Source organism: Homalodisca vitripennis, chromosome 1 (assembly GCF_021130785.1).
Source record: "Homalodisca vitripennis isolate AUS2020 chromosome 1, UT_GWSS_2.1, whole genome shotgun sequence".
NCBI classification, from domain to species: Eukaryota; Metazoa; Arthropoda; class Insecta; order Hemiptera; family Cicadellidae; genus Homalodisca; species Homalodisca vitripennis.
In genome coordinates this window covers 112,737,302-112,764,921 of record NC_060207.1, presented here as the reverse complement: position 1 = coordinate 112,764,921, position 27,620 = coordinate 112,737,302, and the positions used below count along the sequence as shown (strand labels likewise).

Here is a 27,620-nt window from a genome sequence, read left to right as displayed (position 1 = left end):
TTGATAAGCTATGACCCCCAGAAACTGGCTGATAATTCAGCAGTATACTAGAGATCTGTGTACAGGGACCTGGCTTGTGATTTTTTGTCATATATATGTAAATTTCTGCTGTAAGTACATATAACAGGTGTCTAAAAGGAATTAAAGATCAATTGAGTTATTGTACAGTTGGTTCAAATAATATAATGATAGAGCGTATCAAATTTCAAAAGAGAATTAATTTTTATGATTTATAGTAATGTGTACGCATAATTTTGAACTGGATACTAATTTAATCACTCATTTTTGTAAAATTGTTATAGACAATCAAGTCATAAAAATCAGTAAAATTTCAAGCCAAATATCAATTTATTAAAAAAAGGGAGTAAATTTTCATTGCTATTTAATTGTAATTTTAAATGTTTTGTTACATATTATGACAAATTTAATCATAAATAAAAAGCAAATTCTTTAGTTGAGATTTGTAACTCACATATAAAAAATTGTAAATATTTTACAATAAACTTACATTTTGGTAAAAAATAAAAATCTTCCATTAATATTTATACTTTTCAAATTATAAAATTTAACAATTATTATAAATAATGATTATAAACTAAAAAACAATAAAATTATACTTAATAAATATGCAATAAAAATGCATACTCTTTTTTTTATATACTTTAGTATAAACAAGACAAACCAACAAGATGTGTATTGAAAATTATTAATTGTAACAAAAGGAATGTGTATAAACTGTTAATAATTGCTAGACAATTAGAAACTTCCTAAAGGAGACATTATACCTCATCAGTGAATTAAAACAATGGGTATAAGAGATCAATGAGCATTGCTCAGTGACTCAGTTAAATCTCAAGTCACAATTGACATTCTTTACAAATTTACAACCACTGAGAAAAAATAAAAATCAAGTTAATGGCATTTTAAACTCCTTTTCTTAGAACACCAAATTAAATATATATTTAGAAAATGGCGACTGTTTAGCCAACAAGTATGTTGATCCAAGGTATACAATAACAAATAAAATACTAACTTTTAAATAGTTTTCTCCATAAGATTGCTATTATTAATGTCTTACAGTCAGTACTGTACTGTGTTTTGGCGAAGCCGTACATCATGTCCCCTCACTGCGCTGTCTGGCGACACGGTCCCTGTAGATAGTTATGTGGCAAGTCCTGGCCCGGGCCCCAGTAAAATTGCTCGAATAACCCGGTCTGAGTACGGGCCTGCTTACAGTCTGCACGCATGACCACTGTATTGTATGGCAACTGCATCCCAAAATGTTGTTTCATGCTCATAGATAAGAATTAGGTAGCTTAGACATTTATTCCTTGGATTACTAATGACCTCCACCACAATAGAACTAATACTGTTTTGTTCTCATTTCAATTTCAAAGGCCATAAGCCCTAATGGTGATGTTACACCATTTTTAGCAGCCTACTCTGGGTTTGAGTCTAGGGCCCTGCTACTTAAACTGAGGGAGAGACGAGGTCAAACTCTTTCTACGTAGATTTTGTATACAAAATTAGCCCATTAAAAAAATTATTATTGATTGAAAGAGTGGTTGAAAAATGTTGAATACTTTTTAAAATAGTTAAATGGATTTGTTTAAACAAAGAATATCTTCAACCAGTTGTTCACCACTCCTTCTTATCGTGCATGAAGTTATCTCCATATCTACTATGTTGCGACAAATAGCATATTTACTTAATATGATATAAGTGGGAAACCTCACTTAGAATACTTCAGAAATGAGTGTAAATCACCGTTATTACGCCAAAGTATCATGAATCAGTGGCACACAGTCCTGTTTGCTCGCTAAACCAAATTTGGCTGTTAGAGGCTTTGGTCCTGGTTTTAGAGTTGAGTGTCAGTAATTTATGCAAATCTATAATTTTTAATTAATACTTTTAAATTTAATTATAAAAATGATAATGTATTAAATTTATCATTTTATGTAATACCAGATTTATTAGTCAAACTATGCTTTTGTCAGATGGCTCCTAAGTGGCTTCTCAACACCTATCCTACTAAAGAAGCAGAGAAGCTCTGACAAAACAGTTTTAAAAATCCTGTGTGCCCTTAATTTTTCTATTTTAAAAGATTCTTCATCTCAGGTAAACTGGATGAAGTCTAAAGCAAACACATACAAGACAAAATAAGCAGATCTTAAGCAGTCTCTCATTATTGAGAGTTCTCTATTAACCTGTTTAAGTCTTTTTAAAAGGGAATATTCAACTGATTCCTTAAGAGAAAATTAAGATAAAAACACAATCCATTCACTCGAGGAAGGCTTTATGTTGGGGAATCTTTATGTATCTTATTTTACACAGGGATACAAATTTTAAATACCAGATAACCCAAAAGTCCCAATCCCATATTAATTTTGGAACAGAAATATATCAACTAATATTCATGGGAGAATTGTTACAAGAGTAAAACTCATTGTGTTTGGGAAGGTATATGACAATTTTAACCCAACCTCCACCCTAATTGAAGATTGGGAGAGTAAGTTAAAATCTTTAAATGTGAACCCTCATTGAATGACATCTCACTTTAAAGGTCCGCGTAAAAGACGGATAATGCCTTGAACAAAAGGTCTCTCTATCAATCCAGTAAAACATGGTGGCCCGTCAACATTTGAGTTTGAAAAGTATGCTAAAGAATAATACTTTTTTTTAATGTGAGGTTGATTACCTGGTAGTTTAAAAAACTTTAAATTAAATGAACTCAATAAAATTAAACTCTTACTTAAAGAGTTGATTTTTACCGTTTTTTGAATTAACATTTTTACAGGCTTCCATTTTGTACTGAATTGTGTGTGTGTGTGTTCTAAAGTGAATGGGGGAGCTTTTGATACATACAGCTGATTTTCAAAATTTATATATAACAAGTGCTTTAAAATTCCATTTTCATTGTCAATGTTTTAAAACTAAAAAATCCTACAGTATAATGTGAAGAATAAGGCAATATTTTTAATACATTTTTAAGCCAAGACATTGCATTAAAACCTAATTAATGTGTTCAATTCATAGATCAGTCTTAAATAAATCTTTCTTCTGCCTTCCTCCTCTCTCTCCCGCAAAAATAATGAAGGTTCAGATGAATCCAACAATGTACAGCACCAGTAACCATAGTCAGTGCGTATTTTACAGAATTGTGATAAATCAATGCCACAGCCAACCTCTACTTCAACATCAACTCCTGATTCTACCAATACAGGTATTTTTTTTACATTATTCAATAATAGATCTAAAATACAGTATTTTAAGATTTCCTTAATGTTTCTAAAGGTGATTGATTAGAAATTGGAAACGGTCTTAATCTAGGATACATAAAAAAGGTTATGGAATAAGCTTGATTTTTTTTGTATCTTAACTTAATACTACTAAAATTTGCCTACATTTCTAGCCAGATTTTAATACTAGAGAATCTGTATTTTGTATGATTTTAGTGGATCAAATCATCCCAGTGAAAAATTTCACAAATCTTTGATTTGTTTACCTTAAAATATAAATGTGTGATCATTTTAGTCTAGACAACTGATAATATTTTGACTGTGACAAATTATTCAATTAATAAAAAATGTAACTAGCTTGTAGAGGTTTAACATTAGTTAACTCACTGTCCCTATTCTTTCTAACAGGCAAATGCATATTATCATGATAAGTGTGCATGCCTGTGCATGTGTGTGCATGTGTGTGATAAGAACCTGATATAAATACACACTAAGTTATGAAACTTGGTATAATATCTGATACTTTAGTTTTGAGTATCTCTGAATCCCAAACAGTAATGGAGCTGTATTTCACTGTATTTATTATAATAATTATGGACATTCATGTAGGAATACAATTAAACTTTAAATGACTGGCCATTTTGTCCAATGCTACTAGGAAACCACCCTGAGTTAAAGTACCAAACTTTCAGGTCTGTTGTCAAGATGGGTTAAAATTCCTTTTGTCAATAAACAAAACTGATACAAGGGATTCTTGGAGACATTTCCCCGTTTAGATTAGGGCAACTGATGACATCCCTTTTCAAGTTACAACTTCAGACCCTAGTGCAGTGGGATGTAATGAAATGGAGAGATAACTTTATATGTATTTCTCCAAATAACCACTACTAATCTTAGGAGAGCCAAAATATATCTTGTTATCCAGGTAATAATGCATGATTGACTTTTATTTATATTTATTAAACATTTTATTTGTTGACATAATAACAAATCGTCAAATCAAATCCAAATCGAAATCCATCTTTATTCACATATACATTGAGTACAGTGTTGCGTCATAACAATAATAATGAGAGTAGTTTCAGTTCTATAGACTCCTCCAGTCCTGAAACTCCTGTATGGTGTATATGGATCGGTCTAAGAGCCAGTCTGAGAGTGCTTTCTTGAACTGTTTATCCTGTAGTTTCTGTAGGTCTTTTGGTAGCCGGTTAAAGAAGGCAGCACCTCGATAAGAAGGCTTCTTTTCATACAAGCTGAGTCGATGTGCCTGTAGTTGAAAGTTGTGTCTGTTTCGGGTGTTGTAGTTATGTTGATCCACCAATCTGGCTTGGTCTGATCTTAACGCATATATTATAACTTCACGTATGTATAGTGAGGTTATTGTCAAAATCTTGAAATCTTTAAAAGCTTCCCTGCAGGATACGTCATTGGTATCTGGAGTAAATTTGGTAAAATTAACACTATTATGAAGTTAGTTTGTTTCAGCAATGGAAGCTAATGTAAGATGAAATACTAAAGGGTGTCTTAAAAAATACTATTATGTACTAATTATGTGTAGTAAAAGGTCAGGTGTTAGAGTTTTAGATCACAGGAAAAGAAATAGTAATACTAGGAATGTGAACCCACCATGTTCAACAATTATAAACACATTTCATGTCAGAGTAATTAATATTATACTGTAGAAGAATCCAAAGCACTATAATACAGTTTTGGGAAAACAATTTTATTGTTGTATCACAATAGATGTTTTGATTTTCTAAAATGTTGTCTGACATAGATCAAAATTATACTTATAAAGTGTAAGTTGAGTACGTTGAAATCAACAAAATTGAGATCATTTATGTACGTATAATACACATATATACACATATAACACTCTATCACTGATTTGAAAAATATTATTATTAGTCACCCTTGAAACGGAAATTCTGGCAGCATATTTGCACCCACATTCATAAAAAAGATAGGAAACATAAGACTCATTGGTACAGTGTTCCTGGCACCATCTAACAGCCAGAGCTAGGAACAATCGTACATAGCGCATAATCACTAAGATATTCTTTTGATTGTCCTAGTGACTTACCTCAGTGAGATCTCTGGGTTTAGACTTTGTCTACATGATTGGTCTTATCAAAGTCAATCTGTTATGGTGATCATGCTTCTAAAATATAAATTATATATTTTGTAGATTTTAAGGATTTTAGTAGTTATTGTATTTAGGCTCTAGGTGTTTTAATTTGACAAACTGAACTGAGAAATTCAGCAATTTATTTTTTACAAAACCATGTTACAATTAATCTTTTTATTTATTTGTTTAAAAGTTTATTCCATTGGTATTGTTCAATTTTTCAAAATTTAAAAATGTTTTGATAGGGTAATAAAACACCTCAGCATTGTAAAATAAAAAATGCTTGAAGAATGAGCAACATCAAAGCAATCGTTATCAGCACAGCCATAAAGATGGTAGTAGCATAGAGTGAGGTGTAGGCAATAATTAGGCCCAGTTCCCATCCAGTGCTGTGTGTGAGAGCCGCCAGCTGGCAAGGTGTCGGTCTATCTGTCTGTCTGTGTCTGCCACCTCTGGACATGTGCAGAATGTCTGCTATCAGTTCCTTCGGTACTTTAGGTCAGTGTAGTTCACCTCACATCGTATACAGTTCTCATTGTACGCCACAACTACCAATATGTATCCTGAACTTAAGTTGTTTTGTACAGGTTTGTAAATTTAGGCTATTTACTCAAGTTTATTTTTAGACCCCTTGCTGTTGCCTGTTTTATTTCTGAATCTCTTCTGCAATCTAGTTGAGTCTGTCTGTCACTTATGTTTAATCTTATTGTACCAGTTTATTGTTATCTTTCACGCCTTATAATATTAAAAACTTCAAAAATGTTTAATTTTCTATACAAAAATAAACTCAATTTATCAATGTGGTTGTATTTAAATTGTTAGCTTACCTCTTCAAGTACATAGTAATTTATTGTAGGAATTCAAAATTCATACAACAGAGTCAATATATCTCAAGTAGTTGTTAATATTACTAGAGAAAAAAATTATAAAAGAAGTAATTGTATATTACTAACAGTAATTATGAATTGGTGAATAAAAAGCAGCTCATTGTGAAAAAGTAAATCCTTAGTTTATTAAAATTATGCTTTATTCATTCATATTCATTACAATACAATAAAAAATTCATACTTGTTTCAAAGTGAATGTGAATCCATATTAATGATACAATATTATTATTGCTTAGCAAATTTATTAATGAATTTAAAGCTGACATCTGGTGAGTCTAAAGTTTAAATTGTAAACTATATGTAATATGCGGGTTTAATATAAATTATCCATGTAATATTTAATTCTATTAACAAATTTTGTGGTCCAAAGATGACATTGGGTTAGTCTAAAATTTAAATAATATGGAGGTTTAATTAGAATTGTCCATGTAATATTTAATTCTGTTAACAAATTATGTAGTCTTTTGTTCTATTAACAATGAGAGGAATGTTTTAGTCTCACGCTAACCATCCCACTGAGCAGTTTTGTACTACAGACAATATGAAACAGATGGTTTGTGTCAGAGAATATTATAGGCATGATGTCATGATGATAATCAGTTGTATACATCTTCTGTAAAGCCGGATTGAGGATGATTCCGTCAGACATAAATATCCACTTTAATCATTACATAGTAATGTTGAAAAGATTCATATTAGTAGTAATAAACAACAACTAAAGTGTCCACTAAATTTGTAATAAATTGCACACAATAAAATCAGGAAATATCACAATAATAATCAAATAAAAATGTTGTTAGCAGTATATTTTCTAAAGTTGAAAACTGTTTCATATTTATTACTCAATTTCAAATTTCATTGTAAAAAATCTTAAATTTTAAATAAATTGTCTAAATAGAAAACATTTTTTTATAATTACACCTTTTATTAATAAATTAATTGGACACTCAAAAATGTCAAACGAGTATGTAATAAATTAATTTCTTTATCAAATCTGTAAAAATTCTACTTTCTATTTATTGAAACTGTGTTGTGCACATTAACAAATTGTTTTAATACAAGTTAGTGAAGATAACAATGCAGAGATAAATTGCACCATAATCACAAAAAGTTAATATTTTAAAGTATATTTGCCTTTGGAAGATTAATTATACATATTTGGAGACAAAAAAATTATTCTTCATAATAGAAATGTATAATAATACCATTAATGATATAAAAAATATAATACCTTTTTATTTAGAGAAAGCATTTAGAGCTTCACTTGTACAACTCGGTGTTTGTATTATTATTAGTTCCTTTAAATTTTGTTGTTTCCCTATTAACAGGAGTTCTTATATAATGCTTTATTTTCTTTGGACCTCTTGGTTTTCAATTTTTATACAACGTTATATTGTTTATTTCAATCATAGCAGCTATGTAAATTTTGTTTTTGGAACTCAAACATCTAAATAATGAAAAGTTTGAAGTCTAATCTTATTTTGAAAACTGTTCTAGACAAAAATCATGGTTTTTAGATAATAATAATAATAATAATGTGTTAGTTTACAAATTATAAATAAAGAAAAAAGTTGTCTAAGGATACTTATAAATTATAAATTAGATGTATATGCCAAATTCATCAGATTTCAACAATTCATTTTACATACTCGTATATTTTCAAAGTGTTTCAAAACATGTGAAATTTATGTTGTTTCTTAGAAAATGGGCTTATATCTTTAATATAAAAACAAATCATAAAAGAAGACAATGATTTTTGGCTGAAAACATGGTTTTGTGGTAAAAAACTAATAAATTAACACCACTATACTTTTTCTATACAGTTCAATATATGAGAGAGAAAGTAGATGTGATTGCCTATCATAATTCTGTTTGTATTTTATAAAGATCTTCTATTTATAGTAAAAAAATGTTTAAAGAAATTTAACTTTACTTAATCTGCCTTTACTTTATGACTACAAATATTATAATTACAATAACTATAAGTATTCATATTCGTAACTATATCTTAATTTCAAACTATTAACATTTCAAATGGAATAGTTTTACAAAAATATGATTTGCTGAATATTGCCCAACTGAAACTGTATGTCTTATACAATACTACATCATCAATATGGCCCTGCAGTCAAATAACTCTATTAGCGCCAGTGTTTTAAGCATACTAGTTAATGTTTTGGATACCTATTTAGCAAGAGCACTACCTAAAGTGTTAGCTGAAAGTTTCCAGTTCGAATATGGAACTCAAAAATAATCTAGATGAGATATTCATTTTCTGTAAACAGTGTATGTAGGCTTTTTTAATGCTCAAAATAGAACTTGCAAGATTTGTTCACTGTTTTTTATTCATTTATAATTCAATAAGAGGTACATTTTTTAGGACTTTTTCGTTTTTAAGGATGTTTGACATGACCTTCTTAAAATATTGTTGTTTTCCATCCGTCTGTCTGTTTGTGTGATGATTTTTGATAAAAATGTCCAAGAGACTTGAAACTTGGTACAAAGGTAAGAACTCCATTTATTTTGGGGTCAAAAGGTACAAGGGCAGTCCTGTGTGATAATTCTTTTGTCATAACGCTACTATAGTTTCTACTTCTAGTAAGTCATCTTCTGATCTCAATAAGTATTAAAAGTGAAGATTATCCATCTAAAATCATCATAGTTAAAAATTTTCATTTTGTTTTACACTTGAATTTAAAAGTTTTTTGTTAAATTCTGTCGAGCCGTTTGATACTTTGTTGTAACGTTTATTACTTGTTATGTTATGAATTGGTTCAGTATCTTTATATGACTCATTTGTTGATGATAATGAATGAAGAAAAATATTATAATTATTAAAAACTAGTAATGTTTTATTTGCTTAAAAGTAAAAAATAGTTACGCTTTATTTAAACTTATCAACTTATGTAGCTCAGAACAAAATTCCAACCATTTTCAAGAGGCCACAAAATACTGAACAATAGTGAAATTATTTGATGAATGATGACTCATAGAGTTGTGGTGACTGCCCCACCACATTTATCAGACCGCCGAATCAACGACTAGAACCGGTCTGACTGATAAGCCGCGTGCGGATGGAGGACCGGTGGTCTGATAACTGGGAGTCGAGATTGAGTCAGGGACCAGTGAGGACGTCTGATCGGCGAGTGCGGTGACGGAAATATTACCTGTCGCAAGTCCTTATTTTTATTATTTATTTTTAGAATTGTATTACACTATGGATTGATTTAATAATCAGGGGGGGGGGGGTAGGTGCCGGAAAATTATAGGGTGGTAACAAATTGTAAATTGTTTTGTATGTCGGGGCGGGTTTTGGTCGTGATTGTAGGTCGGCGTGATATTGGTGTCCGGTATGAGTAAATTGGTGTCGGTAAGTGTAAAATTATCTTTGGCGTTATTAAATTGTTTTAAACCATTCACTTTACTGTTTGGTGCTTAAATTATAACTTAAAATTCTCATCAAAGCTGGCAGGAGAATATAGTGTAATCTGGATTATGGTCGCACCAACGGCTTCATCGTGCAGGCGGGTACAAGCCTAGTCCTGCACGTGACACGTTGCTTCCAAGAAATCCATCCCAAATCGTCACAATTGGTAGCAGAGCGAAAACTATAAATTTAATTTAATCAAATTATTTTACATCTGTTTTCAAAATCCTTGGTTAACTAAATTCTTAATACTTCATTTCCAAATCTTAAATAATTTTTTTTTTAATAGAACCTAAAACAAATCAATTCGACATTATATAACTTTTCTAAATTGAATATGTTCTACACTTATTACTAAACAAGGTAATATCAATCTATTTATTTAAAAGAATATTTTATTATCAACAGATTATTATTATCGCGAAGCATTAATTAGTTTGCCTTTTAAATTGCCGTGTCGTTAGTGTTTAACAATTATCTCCTGCCAGCAATTAAAATATTTTAGCCATACTTACGATCTTTATGTATTTCATTACTTTGATTATAATACAATGATCGATATAATTAGTTTCCAACGCTGCCGACACCACGCCGACAATGGAGAATTGGCTTACATTTCAAAATTATTTTGTTGAAATTAATATTAGAAAAACCTTTCATTTTGCATTACAAACATATTAATTATGAATGATTTATTTTGGAAAGTTTTCGGCCATACTTTAATAGACATATATACGAGTATATAACTAATAAAAATGGGAATTGGAATTATAACAAAAGTAATTACATTTCAAAATTTATTTTGTTTACATTGGTACTAATAAACTTTTATTTTACAAACATATGAAATATTAAATATCATCACTTAATTTCGTTTATATTTGGTAATACTTCTAATAGTCAGATATGTAATTTAATGTAAAACAATTGTTCAAATGGCATATTTTCAAATTAAATCAAAATTTCAATTCCAACAGCTATGCTTGAATAAGTACATATACAGACAGTACTGCTAGTCTATAACAATACAGAGTTGCGATTGTTGTGAAAGTTTGCAATAGATTCTTTTGAACATGTTTGATCACATGGTCAAATTAATTTTTTTCTTCTCCATAGATATACACAATCAGACAAGAAGAAAATCTACACATCTCTATTCTATCCTTTACTTTTTACTAACAACTAACGTCTTACTACCAAAATGTAGGGAAATCTGTAGGAGTCATATTGTACAAAAACTAAAAATACTTTTGTGCTATTTTGTGTAATTTATGTTGTAATATATGTTGTGTTTAGGATTTGATTTAGTTATGTTGAACAGATAGGTTTATCCTGGTCTTAAACTATTCAGACGAGTTGCGAATATAAACATGATAAATGCATTAATCGTATGAAATACAATGATCGTTTATTACTCGTAGCATCGTATGCTGCTCGTATGTGTGTTGTGTGTGAATTTTGCAAATTTAATGTGATCAAACGAACATTAAGTTGCAATATCTATGTTTTTTCTAAATAATTAAATGTTATTTTATTGCTAGATATATATACAACCGTCTACATTCTACGTGAATTTTGTGCAAGCGAATATATGAGTTAGGTGTTGATTGTAAATGGGAATATTTAAAAATACCTTTCCTTGTCATTTCACTATTATACCTTAATGTATGTTTTCCTTGTTAGGGATACCTTTGTTATTTGTGTGCTTATTTATATATTCGTGGTATCCGACCTTTAATCGTAAAGTGGATCTATTTTTTTTTTTATATAACGGAACTATTTTTGGATATCGCATAAGCAAATTATGATCCAGCCGGACGACCATCCCCAAAAATTTTTCGCCGTATATTACGCACCTTAGCTTTGCGGGGAACATGGGCAATGTCCACACACTAATTTAAAATATACTACCTCATTACAAAATATACTACAATACTTCGCCACACGACACGTGAAAATCCTATCATATTCCAATTAATTCCTAATTTAAGAATATATGAATATTTTGTAAATACGCCGCATGTGTATTCCGAGCACTTTCCATATAAATTAATCCTTACCAAACTCTCCACCCTGACAATGGCCATTGGATAACTGAAAGTTATACATACCTATGTGAAGAAACAGTGTTGTCACCGCAATTGCAAATGAAGTCATCGCATCAAGAACGGCAACATCTAAAGAAGAGACGTACCCACAGTTGTAACCACAAAAACACATTATCTCAAAAACTCTCGTCTCTGCAAGAAGACACTATCTTCACTAGAAGTATCGCTAAAACCTACAGGACTGTATAACGCACATCGACTGCAAGCAGAACAAAGACAACCTATAAGGTCGCCAAAAACCAGGCGCGTAAACCACTCTCCTCCGCACGGAATCCACATGTAATTTTTATTTTCAGGATGACCAGAATTTAATCCTAATCCCCTCACATACACGACACATCACATAACAACTTTCTGATTGTATCGAACTCTTTCCTGTTCGGGGGTGGGTGTGTGACATTTTCTCCCGTTGTTTTAGAATATTTACAAAATATTAACGGTAGGTGCGATCGCCTATTCGGTCATTACTTGAAGGGTGACTAGTACAAGAGTAGACCAACAGTTGGATTTTGTTTCCATCATTATTATCAATATGTAATTGGTCCTCCTGTCGTCACCCGCTCTTCCGATTGGTGGAGAGCACACCAAAATTTTTGGATATTCCAAATTGAAATTTTTATTAGCTATATGTTTCTTCCTTCCCACTTCCTCTCCCTTTTTTTCCTTTAGGGGGGGAGATTGTGGTGACTGCCCACCACATTTATCAGACCGCCGAATCAACGACTAGAACCGGTCTGACTGATAAGCCGCGTGCGGATGGAGGACCGGTGGTCTGATAACGGGGAGTCGAGATTGAGTCAGGGACCAGTGAGGACGTCTGATCGGCGAGTGGCGGTGACGGAAATATTACCTGTCGCAGAGTATTATTTTTATTATTTATTTTTAGAATTGTATTACACTATGGATTGATTTAATAATCAGGGGGGGGTAGGTGCCGGAAAATTATAGGGTGGTAACAAATTGTAAATTGTTTGTATGTCGGGGCGGGTTTGGTCGTGATTGTAGGTCGGCGTGATATTGGTGTCGGTATGAAGTAAATTGGTGTCGGTAAGTGTAAATTATCTTTGGCGTTATTAAATTGTTTTACCATTCACTTTTTACTGTTTGGTGCTTAAATTATAACTTAAAATTCTCATCAAAGCTGGCAGGAGAATATAGTGTAATCTGGATTATGGTCGCACACACGGTCTTCATCGTGCAGGCGGGTACAAGCCTAGTCCTGCACGGTGACACGTTGCTGCTTCCAAGAAATCCATCCGAAATCGTCACAGAGTGATAGAGAATTCCATCATTCACCTCAATTGAAGCAACTCCAGTCAGAGGTCAATGTCGTGTCTGGAGGATATAACACTGACCTTATGATGAATACAATCTGAGAACAACCGCAAACAGTTTTTATTTCTTCTCATACAAGTAAAAAAGAAAATATTATGATGGAACATAAAATTGATTGTTGGTTTCAGTGGAAATAACCATATTGAGACCGTCTGAGTCAAAAGAATTTGGCTAGAACCAAGTAAATAGACCTATTTTTATTCTAACCCTATTAGAATTAAGTAAAACTCTCACACATGTTTATCTTTTTTGGGGGGTTTTAGGCAGATTTCATAAACAATTTGTATTTGAAACATTGAAAATGTAACTAAAAGGCCTAAATAACTTTTATTACATTTTCCTACATATCACTCATTAATTGATTATCAACCTAAATAAATCTCTTAAAATTTATAAAAGGTTGGGACCTAGTTTTTTCAAGTATTACAATGCTGTCAAAACTGTAAAATTTAAAAACTTTAAAATTTTAAAATTTTCCACAGGGATGTAGCAATTAAAATCATGTGGAGAATGAAAATCATGTGGAAAATTAAAATCATGATCTTTATACCTAAACTTATGTTCTAAAGGGTATATTTTTTATCTAATGTCTCCAGTCAGCAATGCAGAACTGTGTGGGAGTGTGAAAGCAGCAAAATACTCTGTTTAGTATATAAAAGGGAAAGATTTGTGCATTATTTGCTTTAAATTTCCTGCAATATAAGCTTTGTTAGAGACACTCCACATAGAATAGATACATAGTAATAAAACCAATGCAACTAAATAGATGCCCAAAGTTCATATGGATGCTATAAGAACATAGTCATAATTTCTCTAAGCAACAAGATGTGAGATCCATGACTTTGGTGTTTGAATACACTATAATATTGACTATAAACGATCAAGTAACTGGCTTCAATGAAAACGAAGTCTCAATGCCTAATGATACCCTAAAATTTGCTACCTCCTATGAGTACAATTCACCAATCACAATACCTTTTACTTATTATTTAAAATGTTTCAACTTTTTTCAAACAATTAGCAATAAAATTGGTAAACTCTAAGAAAAATATTATAGGAAAATTCGATTACAAAAAATAAGGATGTAAAATGGTTAAAGCTTAGCATCGCTCTAATGAAACAAAACTCAAAAGAACCTCAGGAGCTGTCAACTTTTAATCTTCGTACTGTTTTAATATTATATTTTAGAAATGTTATGCATATTACATCAAAACGATAAAGCACAAAAACGTATGCTATAAAATGGCAATGTCCTTTTCAACATATTTATTCATAATCATGATCGAAATAAATAGAACTTTGTTTAGTTGACATTACGCTTGTTTTGAATGGCAAAAATCAATTTGAGTGTATGATTAAAAACATTAGTTCCATTGATTTGGGCTGTTATCAAACCTCTACATCAGTTTAATGTCCAGACATCACTATGACAGTTACTGTGCGATGTTTGTTGCTGTGCAATACTATGACAGGGTTTAGGGAAAGGAGACGTCAAGTTTGTGTACTGTGTGTCCTTGCCTATGATAAGATATGTAAGTCACTTAGAGTTGGTATTAACATGGGAGAAAAACCTTGAAGTAACTTGCCATGTATTCAGGTGTGAAAAACAACCTGCCCTACTTTTTTGGTACGTAATGGTAATAATATATAGTTGTAAATAAAAGTATAGACCAATAATAATATAAATTTTATGTTTTTATTGTATTTATTAAACCAACGTTAGATCAATATTTTAATATTTTATAAATTTGTACTTTGATTTAAAACTAATTAAATTTGTGTACTGTTCATTTTATAAATCATAGAAAAATAATAGTAAGAAAACTGTAACTTTTACTATGGTAGTAGTTTCTTAAATTTTTACACGAGGGACTACATTTTACCTGAGGAACAGTTAACAAATGTTGTTTCAATCTGTAGTTTGTTACACTATAAGGGCTACTATGAGCTAAATACAGTTAGGAAGTGGACGAATCTCACTAGTTTGGACAGTTATGTTGTTTGAAAGAAGATGGTGAAAACATTTTAAAAAAAAAGAAGTTTGGTTGTGATCACCAGTGGTATTTTAAATCGTTTTTTTTTTTTTTTTAAGGAAATTTTTGTGCAAGATGAATGATGTTTAGAATGAATTTATGTGCCCTGTGTAGTCATGTTACTTTCAAAGGCCAACAGGTCCTTAGTAAGGGTAATGGGTTATAGCTTAGTTACCAAGTAAACTAAGGCATAAAAAGAAAATGCAGTAAAACTTCTTCATGTCTAGTACACTACTGAATGAAGTATGGCATTGCCTTAGTTTTTGGGAGTTTATGAGGGTTTTATCAAAAGATAAGATATACAGTGTATAATTCCATATACCACTAATTTATGTAGAATATTATGAGTTAATATTTTCCAAAACTTAAAATAAAAGTCCTATCAAATGTAACCAAGAACTTTTTTTAGTATTAGTTTTATTATTTATTAATAATACACTATTATAATCTTAATTATTTAATACATGTGTTAAAATATATGATTATTTTCTTCATAATGTCTAATATTATCTCCTTCCTCAATTGTTAATAGTTTATATTATATTATTATATTATATTATATTATAGCTTATTTGTGTTAAAGTTTTCATTTTCTTATTTTTGCAAGATTAAGGACAAGAAAAGCTTTAACTTTACCTGTATAAATAAAGGACTTGTTAGTTCCTTTAATTCAACATGGATTTTAAAATTCTTTCATGTGTACAAATTAATTTTTGATTGGACAAAGTCGTGAGGTTTAGAGATATATACTGTACTTAAAATGATCAATACTAGTGAGATGTAAAGAAAGCTCAAATACATGTTTAAATTATTGCATTCTGCTCTTAATACAATATTTTTTAATTCTAAAAAGTCTAATTTAAAGGAATGTATTTTAATATCAGTTAAAAAGCAAACACATTATCTTCTTGAGTGAAAGCAACAGAAATCCTTACATTGTTGTAAGAATGTTTGCTTATGCTCTGTTTTAAAAATTGTAAAATTATGAATATTTATTTTTGGTTTGTGTATAAGGTGAAAAGAGATTCTCCAAGCCAGAGATGGAAGCTCTACAGTTTGACCCACGCAAGAAGACCCTCTCCCTGACCAAGACAGAACTGCCAGCCATCATAGACAAACATGAGGTCATAGTCAGAGTGACTTACGCTGGAGTCTGCGGTACTGACCTTCACATCATGGATGTAAGTACTGTACTAACTACATACCAACTGTGTGGAGTATAACAAGCAGAAAGTTTTATGATAAGTATAAAATTAATTAGCGATACAGATGTAACCATTTAGGATGGAAAGTGGTAATTGGAACATAAAATGACAGGAGAGAAATCAATTATACTAATACTTTATAATATTATATCTAAAAACTTTCAGGATAATTCTTTGTGAAAATAAAAATTTCTTGTCACTTATAAGTACCAATGGTGCAATTACATTTGCGTTTGGAAAATAAATTGGTATGTTAAATTCACAGCTCTTTAAAATAACCTCCCTCACTCAATACATACAAAGTGAAAACTATTTTTGCCATCACCTCACGTGAAATTACAAGTATATAAAGCAGGAAATTTAGACATTTTGTAATCAGGCTCCCAATAAAATTGGCTGAAGATAAAAATGTGAAATGTTTACAGCTTGTACTTGAGTTATAACTTCAGAGAGTTACTTGCTTTTTTTTATTTATACCAAATATTTAGTATTATTTGGAAAAAATATCTAAAAATGTCATTTTCGTAAATTATATTTAATTAAAAAAGCACAATTTCCTTAAGCCATAAATGAATACAAAAATATCATAACCCTGACGGCTTAGATTAAGTAAATTAGCTGTAAACATTTCAAACTTCATCTTCAGACTCTTTAGGCTTGGTTTTATTTGGGCCTGTTACAAAATTGCCTACATTTCCTACTTCAAATGCCTACAATATATGTGGTGGAACAAAAAAGATTGTTCTAATTTTTCCGTATTCAGAGGAGTTATCTTAAAAGTATACGAATTTAACTTTTTTTACATTTGTCCCAAAACCAAAATTTATTGCATCACTTCACTTTTTCTTTCTACTTTGCCCATAATATAAGAAGAAGTTCCATGACATAAACTAATTTTTCTATGATTATATTTTTCCTAGCTTGATAAACTTCAAAAATCGACCATCAGACACATAAATGATAATTGTATCACTGTCATACAACTAAATGAACAGACATATATGTTTAGCTTAACATCCTATAGTTAACAGTTGGCTTTAAGTGTCTTTAAACTAAGAAATGTATGATCTTAGAATAAACTATCATATTGTTTTTAACACTTTTGATGTCTTTCCACTTCAACCTTTGCCAAACTAATGCAGCTAATGATCAATGTCTTTCTTAGGGAAAATTTCACTGTTGATTTAAGAAAACCATGATGTGTGCTTATACATTGCAAATTCATCCTCGGCTCCTAGATTATTACCAAATTTGTTCTATTTGTCACAAACTTAATCAGGACACCACAGTACTTTCTTCATAAGGATAGTTTTAAAATTTACACATAAAAGAGAGCTAAACTAACAGTATTTTTATTAAATTTTATTGGTGTGGAAATCGTTGTTGCACTATCAACATGTTAATCCAAACAATTTTAAAACATTCAGAAAGGCAATAAGATAATGTATACAATCATAATAATAAAACTATGAATATCTTGGGAAATTTATGGAAACATTAAAATTCTGGAATTTACATTTTTTATTTTGTAACAGAGATTTATGTTATCTTTTATAAATTCACCCACAGTTTTCAACACCTACACAGCAAAAAGTGTATCAATTTTCTTTTAAATAGGTTTTTGATTGTTTTATATTCAAATCTTGAATACATTATTGGTTCTAACATGTACAAATAAGACAGATTTGAAAGTTATAACTCTCTAACTTTGTTTACTTAGGGCTCATTCCCATGCCGTGGTGACCGAGCATTTATCTTAGGCCATGAGTTCTGTGGCGTAGCAAGCTCCATCGGAGCAGAAGTGAAACACATCAAGCGAGGAGATCGAGTGGCAGTGGATCCCCAGAGGTAGGTGTATGAGGGACTTTGTGTTGAAACACCATATTCTTGTGTACTTGATGGTAGCTACTTTATATTAAATAAAGATTTTAAAACTGAGAAATCTCACACAGGAGTCTATAGATAAACCGCTTACCTGCGCAGGAGCAAATATCTGAGTAGCCACGTGCAGGAAGGGCCCCCTTCAGTGGTGGGGAGTGTGACAAGCATCTCCTCATCTCTGTTTTATCAGCTGTGTGGGTTGTGTCTCGCTCATGCCATTTTGTTTACACTGCAGCTACTTACCTATTATGTATTTTGTTTTTTTTTGTGTGTAGGCCTATACAGGCGTAAAATATTAATTAAACAGACTAATATAGCCAAAGCCGTATCCAGGGAGCTTGCATTTTGGTGTGAGGTTAGCCACTAAGTGGCAAGGGATAGAACAAGTGGGCGAATGCCGAGCAGTGGTGGGGATACTGGGAGAGGAGAGCATCACAGCGGCGAAGTGGTATATTGCCCCACTCTGCATGAACTAAAATCATCCAGTGTCTTTTTGTAAGCAATTTACAAATAGGTCATTGTGCAGCCACTGCTAGAACTATAAAATCTTGATATTATTTATTAGAGAAGAAATTGACAAATGAAACTAGAATATGATATGTGATCCCGTAAAAATGAAAGAATTACTGATATATCTTGTTACTGTTGTGTTTTTTGTTCAGTTTCTTAGTTGAGGAAAGGCATTATATTGTCTTTCAGTTTTCATCAATAACCACTGAAACAACAGTAGGTAGTGACATCTGGTTGATAGGGTGTTGATGGTCAGCAAATTAACTGCTGTCAGGAATAATTCTCTTGTTTTCAAAAACACTCTCTGCCAATAATGATGAACCATTTTTTAAGAACTTAACACTATTAACTGTATACATCAGTTAATAATGTTGATAGGGTGTTGATGGTCAGCAAATTAACTGCTGTCAGGAATAATTCTCTTGTTTTCAAAAACACTCTCTGCCAATAATGATGAACCATTTTTTAAGAACTTAACACTATTAACTGTATACATTACATATTATAACAAACTTCAATACGCAGATTGGTGTTTGCTGTCAAAAGAAATTACAACAGGAGTTAAAACCACAAAAAATAAATTGTTCATCAGTAGAGTGCAGTCAGTGTATTTGCAGTGCTTACAGTCATCAGCGCATGTCAGTATGAGTGAGAGGTGCTATCCAATACTGTGGTGGTCAGCTTTACTTGTCTGGATTATGGCTGATGTTACTTTGTCTGTGTCATTTATCTTACAAATAATCCAGACAAGATTAAAGATTTTCTGTAATTCTTGTGAATTTAATAATTCATCGTGTAAGCCAAGCCTCATTTAAACAGTTCAAGTATTTATCAATAACTAAATTAGTTTTTAATAAATATGTGTTGTTACTTCAATTGATTAAAATGTATTTTTAAGTCCAAGCCAGTCATAGTAATGTTCAAGTTCCTCTATAAATAGGTCAAGATTATTGTATAAACCAAATAAATTAAACGATTTATTACTGTAAGGTGTTAGTGAGTAAACTATCAAGTCCCTTAACATTCACAAGTTCTACCTTCCCTTTAAACCAATACTCCAAAAGAATTTATAGAACAACTCTCTGAGGTCTAGAAACTACTTAAAGTCTCAATATACCATTCATAACCAAGACTGAAAATCCTAAAAATTAGTTTTTTATACAGATGTGTCTATTAATTAATAAGTCTTATAGTGTCAGTGATAAAAATACATTAGTTCACAAAGATTTGTAGTTGGCTCATAAAATAATGTTGATAAAAATAGCTCATGTGGCACTTGTTGCTACTGTACGAGTGGACGTTACCATCAGTGCCCCAGTGGAGGTCTAAACACCACTCTTGGGATCTTCAACAACGGAGGCTGGGCTCAGTTTTGTAAAGTTCCTGCCAAACAGGTCTACCGGCTGCCAGAGGCAATCACGTTTCAGCAAGGTGAGAGAAGTTGTCTTTCATAAATGTAAGGGCAATATAAATAATTAAAAATTGTGTTCTTTAACCTTATTTGGTAGTTTTCGTGGGAATTCTTTATTCCTTATATATTATTATCGAGAAATTTATGAGTTTGATTTTCCATTTTTTTCTTTTGAATAATATAAAAATACGATTAATTCAGATTGTAAATGGAGGGATGTTTAGTAGTGTGGGAGTTCAAACCCTACTCCATTGTTTCATAGTTTGAATCCTTTTTAATCTGGTGAAGTGACAATACAGTACACATATTCTACTTTTAGATAGATTTCATAGAAATCTGCCATTTCAGTCGCCTTCATAACAGAATTTCCTGAAGATTTTAGGATTTTCTGCAATCATGACCCCCAGAATCCAAAATTATCATAATTAGAAAATTTATTTATGTATGTATGGGTACAAAGGCAGTACTTGCACATAGCTTAGATGAGTTTGTTATTCAGCCTCAACCAATGAAAAGAAACAAGATAAAATCATAAAATTGTTTAAGTATATCCAATCAACATTTTTTCCTACTTATTTTTCAATAAATTTGAAAGTTTTAAGTTGATGACCATTTAAAATTATAGAAGTATACAATGAACCATTATAAGTAAATATATTTACAAACAGACTAATTTTAACTAAATCAAAACCACATTTTTACAAAGAAATTTATATAGTTATGGTAATTTTTGTCTTGTCAGGTTTCAAGATTATGGAGTTTCTAAATGTTTGAAGGTGTTACAATTATAATATTAATATACTAACATTGAGATTTATTGTTCCATCAATGTTGTGCTTGTGCAAATCAAATATCAAAACTGATAATGCATCTTTAGATTGACATTTCGAGATGGTGGTATCATATTAAATCTACCTTTTTTCTGACTGAGCCAGAAGGGATATTGTGAATATTAAATATCTCCCGTGAAAGTAGGATTGAGAATAGTAAAAACATAAATTAGCAAAATTAAGTTACTAGCCTTTATTTTGTACATGTTTCAGTTTACATTGATTTTCAGAACAGTTTTTGTGAAATAAAATACTACATATAAAAAAATACAAATTTTAAACTAGAATAAATATTACTTAAAAAAAGCTAACTTTAGCTTTTCGCTAAGTTAGGCAGACCATCTTAAAATCAGAGTCTTTCGCACAAAATAAACATCATAATAAAACTATAGTTTGAAGATTTAAAATATTTTTGCACATTTTAAGTACATTATCTTAGAGGAAAAAATGAACAAATCTTTAACACATGACAGAACGGTATTGTTAAAATATCACGATAATTTATGGAGAGCTCTAGGCCTGAAAAGTTACATTTTTTAACATTTTATATACAAACATGAGATTATGTTCTTTAGTCACTGTGATAGTTGTAGAAGTTTTGAGCATGTGCTAATATACACTTGTATTTACAACAAAAAATGTTTCCAGCTGTACTGAGCGAGCCACTGTCTTGTGTGTGCCATGCATGGGACCTGGTGTCTCCACTGCCGATAGGTTCCTCTGTTCTTGTGTGCGGTGCTGGCATCATCGGTAACCTCTGGACATGTGTCTTGCATCACACAGGCCATCGTAATGTCACAATATCAGAACCTTCAACGGTACGTCGCACATTCAATGAGCGGCTCAGTAAGTTTTACATTACATTTAATTTTTATCAACAAGAGAATAAATCGATTATCATATTATTTTTTCCGAGCATAAGTAATTTTTCTTATATGTAATGACAAAAGCATTTTTTTTTATCAACAGTATTATTATTGAAATATTTTTGAATTACTGATTGTAGTCCAGAAGACCCATGGATATTGTGTTATTATGTCACAAGGAAAATATTTTTTCCTGGAAATACTACTTTGAATCTTTCTTACTTCCTTCTCATATTGGTTATAGTCTAATCAAGTTGGTGTATTTTTCAGTTATAACAATACAGTTTTTTTATATCACACATTTATACTAACTACTACAGAATAGGAATATCTTAAATACAATTACTCATAACCCAGTTTTAAGTGAGGGTCCTACTTCCCTTTATAACTTACCAACCTTACCATGAGCCAGTCATAAAAAAGCAGTATAACTCTTAAAAAAGTATTAAATTTTTAAATTTGTATTTTTTTGTAAAAATCAAGATTTGGTTATAAATAATAGCCAGAGCTCCTATAAAAGAAGATATAACTTTGTTTCATAACCTGTTCATTTTTTCCAGTGAACTGGAACAATCAACTCACTACATAACATGCAAAATAATCTACAAACTGTATAAATTGTCAAAAATTGTACAATATTTAATAACTTATTTCTTAAAAAGTTAAAACAGTACCTAGCAAGCCATTTTAATCCTTAGAGGAATATTTAAAACAAGTACGTCTCTAATAATGGAAATAATAGAATGAGGTCGATGATGGATGAAGGGATGATTTATGTATCTCTAATTTGTAACATTATCTATAATAGACATTATTGTACTATTATATACTATTTTTATACTACTATTATATACTATAATATATACTATATTATATACGGTACAACATTCCTAATGTACAATCTGTACAAAAATGGGAAGTAAAAATCTTATGGATTAATTAGGTACGTGAATAACATTGTAAATTTTAACTGCAGAATTTAGTGCATATGCTTGTACTTGTTTGTATTGTAATTATTAAGCATTATTTTAGTGTCATTCCCAAAATCTTAATACAAACATATCATAAACACAGATTCCAAGATGTGAAAAATTTATATGTACTCGTAATTTGTTAAGCAAACAAGTGGCAAGCAAACCCAAGGCTAGCTAAGTTCTTAGTTGTACTAGAGATACACTGCCCAGTATAAATCGTAAACTGGTTCCATACTATCCAGCTAATTCCAATGGAAACTCAAACTTTTAATCTCTAGTAGGAGAATAAACAGTGCCAATTGAGTGTAAAACCCTTCATAGAGTGTCTCCCACTCCAACAGTCTGCTAATAGAATTAAATCGCATAAAGTAAAATAAAAAGATCCAAAGCTTAAAATCTTTTACTTTTGAATAAAATATATTTATTCCAACTCTGTAAAGAATTTTTATGAAATAAAAATTAAGGAATGTTGAATTGTAAAATTGTTTAATGTTCTTATGATTTAATTTTAAGTTAAATCAAATTTTTTTTTAATCTTTATTCAGTAATTGTGTAAATGTTTGTGCTACTTATTAATGAGATTAACGTGTACAAGAGTAGAATATTTATGAAATGCTGTAGTTGGATAAATGTACATTACTTTGCTCGAAACCAATCCTACAAATTATTTTATTTTGAATTTACATGAATAGGCTATAAACATGTCTGGCTGTTAGTTCTAAAATAGGCTCAACTTTGATGGAGGCTGAGATGTGAAATGTCAGTACATGATTTCAGTGGCATTCCTTATTTAGAGATCCGACTCTGCATAGTATGTTATGATACGTTTCCTGATAACACTGCTCTTTAACCTTCTTAATTTTTGGGAAATCTATTATTTTAAGAATTCTAACACAAGTCTAATTTTGAACCTATGTTTTTTTATTATATTAGTTACTGGAATAATCAAAGGTAAGACTAGATTCTGACAAGGTGTTTATTAAATTGTTTACTTTTAATACAATTAAATGTTTTACAAATAAATAATAAAGATTTATTCCAATCTCTGAATCCATCATAATTTGTTCAGTTCAACTAACAAACACAACTAACCCGGTTGATCTGAAGACACAGGTTTCAAGTGCTGCAGTCCAGATGAACTAAAAGCCGTGAAGGCCAGCAACCCTCAGTGGGGTGTAGACCTCTGTGTGGACTGTAGTGGCAATGGTCGAGCGATTGAAGAAGCTGTCTCTCTGCTCAACCCTTGTGGCAAACTGTGTATCTTTGGCGTGGCTTCTCCAAATGAGAAAATTAGGTATTTTGGTTATAAAGTAAAACTTTTAATATCTGTGTTTTTTATAATCTTATGTGTTTTCCTATTCTAATTGGGATATTAAGGCAATACACAATCTTAGACCATACTTAAATTCAAATAATTAAATTAAGAATATACATTTATTTTACACATTAAGTTACATTCTAAAAACCAAATATTTAATTTTATTATATTTTAAAGACAATGAATATATTAATGGTGTATATTTTGTTAATGGTTTTTGAAGAATAAATGATTTTCATTGGATTTGATTAAGCATTTAGACACGTTTTAAACGGATTTTTTCCTTTATAAAGTCGAAAAATTGCTATAAAATTAAATGCTATAAAGCATCATTGAAATATTATTTTTTGAACCTTTTTTGAATATATTTTAGGGGTAGGATTTCTGGTGGAGAAATTGTATTAAAGAAGATCATGTGACATATTATTTTATAGGACATTTATTGCACATTTTATCATGTAATCTGTAAAAGCCTAAAAAGACAGAAGTTTTGTAAACCCCAGGTTTATATATTTTGATGCCTGATTTTTAATTAGTACAGTACTTTTTAAACATTTTACAAAAATGTTTTTATTTACAACTGGCACATACCCGCGGCTTCGCCACCAATTTCTATCCAACAATCATTGTATTTGTTTGAAAAGCTCAGACGATTTCAGTAACACAAACTATTTTAGATCAATGTAGAAAAACTCCAAATACGAAGCTCATAGTTTTCTTAGTGAAAGTACATGTGATATAATATGATAGGACCCTATGTTATTTTTAAAGTGGAATTAGTCATATATCCCTATATTATTATGTCCCTATTTTACAGTGTTCATGATTAAGAGGGCCATAAGTTAAGCTAAAGTGTGAGTAATTCTTATTTCAGAGACTTATAGTTTGAATTAATTATATGTCCAACACAAAACTGAAGATTGCTATTTTGTCCCGAGAAACAATATAAATAGACCTATATATTACTCGTATTTGGGAATGAGCTTGGATTCAAAACAGTATAGTTTTCTAAACTGTATGAATATAGATATTGTTATTGAAAATTTAAAACTAAAATCAACATCAATAATATTAACACGTTTCAATACTTACATTATGACAGTTGCCATCCATATGTAAGATAATACATGATACAATGAAATTCTTGCTTCCCAATCCATGTTCGCTATAACATACTATTTCCTCGGTCCAGGCTAGGAATTATATCAGCATCTTATACTGATTTATATACTTAATCAGTATCTTATACCTTATCAGTGAGAAATGGATGCGATGTCATCTCGATTATTATTCATTATAAAAATTGCATTAAGAGTCTCGTGTATTGCTTTGTGGCCCACATTATTTCGCAACTTTAGAGTCCAAGGTGGGATTTTTTGCTCCTTCAAAGACTAGTGGGGCGTAGCCCGGAAGGATTTACAAAATAAAAATAGGCCTATGTTCATCCTAGGTACCCTGGGAATTTCCATATAAAATATCAGTACAAACGGTTGAATAATTTACACATGAAAGCAAAACGAAGGCACTTTTGCATTTATAATATTATTATATAGGATATATTTTAAAACATGCCCACATGAGACACAGATTTGAGATTTTTTATGATTATAATTTATAACACTAATGCTGGACACATTTTTAATAATCAACATTAAATACAGTTTTACAGCTGACAAGCAAAAGGGTTGAAGAGATTCGCACAAGGTTTACATTAAAAGTAATCATATTTTTTCAGAGATGATTAGAATGAGTTACCACAAGACATTCTCTTTTAGTTACATTAATTTAATCTCTTTAACCAGAAAATTTCAATCTTCAAGCAAAAGATTAATTTTTAACTACAAACTTTATAAAAGTCACCAGTGTGAAAGAATTGTTATCAAATTTATTTACGTTAAGTGTAATCACAGTGGTAACTTTTACAAAGAATGGTACTTAAAAGCCTAACCATGCACATCTATTAATATGACATTATTAGCATAAATCAATTAACGGAGGACAATGTGTAGGTTTTAGAGATGTAATGCTATTACGTTTGTGTTGCAGCATATAAGGGAGTTTTATAAATGTGAAAAATCAAGAAAATAGCAGTGCTGTTGCCATTAAAAGCCCCATGCTCTCATTTTTCTGAGATTTCTCAGGTTTATCAAACATTCCTCACAGCACTATTTGCAATATTTAGAAAGTAGCTGACTATTCTCAGTAAGACAATCAACCAGTTCAGATTCCAGAAAGTTTTCTATCTAATCAATTCTATAGATTCTAGGCGTTGATTTCAGATTTGTCATTCACTTATGTTTATGTTGCAGCATTGCACCATTTGAAATCTTCAGAAAAGAACTGACTATTTTCGGTGTTACAATCAACCAGTTCAGCTTCCAGAAAGCCCTCAGCCTCATCCAAGCTATGGGAGCTAGGTAAGGATTAATGGCATATTCAAGGGATTGGCCTGAGGGGAATTAGACATAGGAAGAAGTAGAAATATATTCTGACTAGGGAATATTATTAATAATCCAAAACAAATATTTATTCACAATTACATTTTATTCATAACAAAACATTTTAAATAAATAAATAAAAGTTAGATTCAGGAATGGTTTGTGTTGATTTTTTGCTGGGAGACGGATGAAATCTTTGAGATGGTTACAATAGATTTAGAAGCAAGCCTGGTACAGCAATTTCACATATACGTTTTGGAAGACCAACTATATTACAAATGGTTTTTCTTTTTTAGGTTGGATCTGCAACATTCTGTTTTAACTAGCAAACCCCTTTAAAATTAATTACTATTTTGATTGACCTATTATGATATATATATATATATATATATATATATATATATATATATATATATATATATATACAAAGGCGTTGATTCTACTTGGTATTGGTACTCATCTTGTTTACTTTATACCGCCTAGCAAACTGATTGACATATGAAGTTTCAATCCAAATATTTTATTTTACCATGGGAAAAAAGAATTTTTATTGTGAATAGAGGTATTAATTGTGTGTTGACTAATCAATAAAAATTCCATCTGATTTGCAGCTATCTGGATTATGAGAAGCTTGGAATTCAGGTATTTCCACTTGATAAGTACCAGGAAGCATTTGATGCTCTCAGGAAAGGGCTGATCTCTAAGGCCATATTCAAGTTAACACCAGGACCAGACTGATCATGAAGATGTAAAACCCCGATCTACTGCCATCTGTACTGAAAAAATACTCCCAAGAACTAATTTGTTGCATAATATAACAACAGGTGGAAAATATTTAAAAAAAAAAGCAATTTGGTTTCTTGATATTAGATTTTTGTAAAGTGTAAAATAATTATTACTGTAAGTTTAATACAATAAAATTTTTAACCAGGTACAAAAGTGTTGTCTTCTTGTTTTATACTAATTTATTTTTCTTTTATCTTATGAGGCTATTTTGAATAATCTATGCAAACTCAAAAAGACTGTGGCA

At 30.8% G+C, this 27,620-nt stretch overlaps 1 protein-coding gene across 4 annotated transcripts; it reads left to right on the top strand.

Moving 5' to 3' along the window:
- Positions 1-27,524, top strand: LOC124369512 (D-arabinitol dehydrogenase 1-like). 4 transcript variants are annotated; one of them, XM_046827528.1, is made up of 9 exons: positions 1-110; positions 3,157-3,223; positions 16,172-16,338; positions 18,083-18,210; positions 20,018-20,184; positions 21,643-21,840; positions 23,942-24,128; positions 26,462-26,569; positions 27,202-27,524. In XM_046827528.1, the coding sequence occupies exons 2-9, from the start codon at positions 3,172-3,174 to the stop codon at positions 27,326-27,328; spliced, it is 1,134 nt and encodes a 377-aa protein (XP_046683484.1). In that variant the 5' UTR covers positions 1-110; positions 3,157-3,171; the 3' UTR covers positions 27,329-27,524. The 4 variants fall into 4 exon arrangements, with proteins under 4 accessions (XP_046683484.1, XP_046683493.1, XP_046683501.1 ...); XM_046827537.1 differs by lacking the exons at positions 1-110; positions 3,157-3,223 and adding an exon at positions 5,731-5,865; XM_046827545.1 differs by lacking the exons at positions 1-110; positions 3,157-3,223 and adding an exon at positions 5,802-5,954.
- The last annotated feature ends 96 nt before the right edge of the window (positions 27,525-27,620 follow it).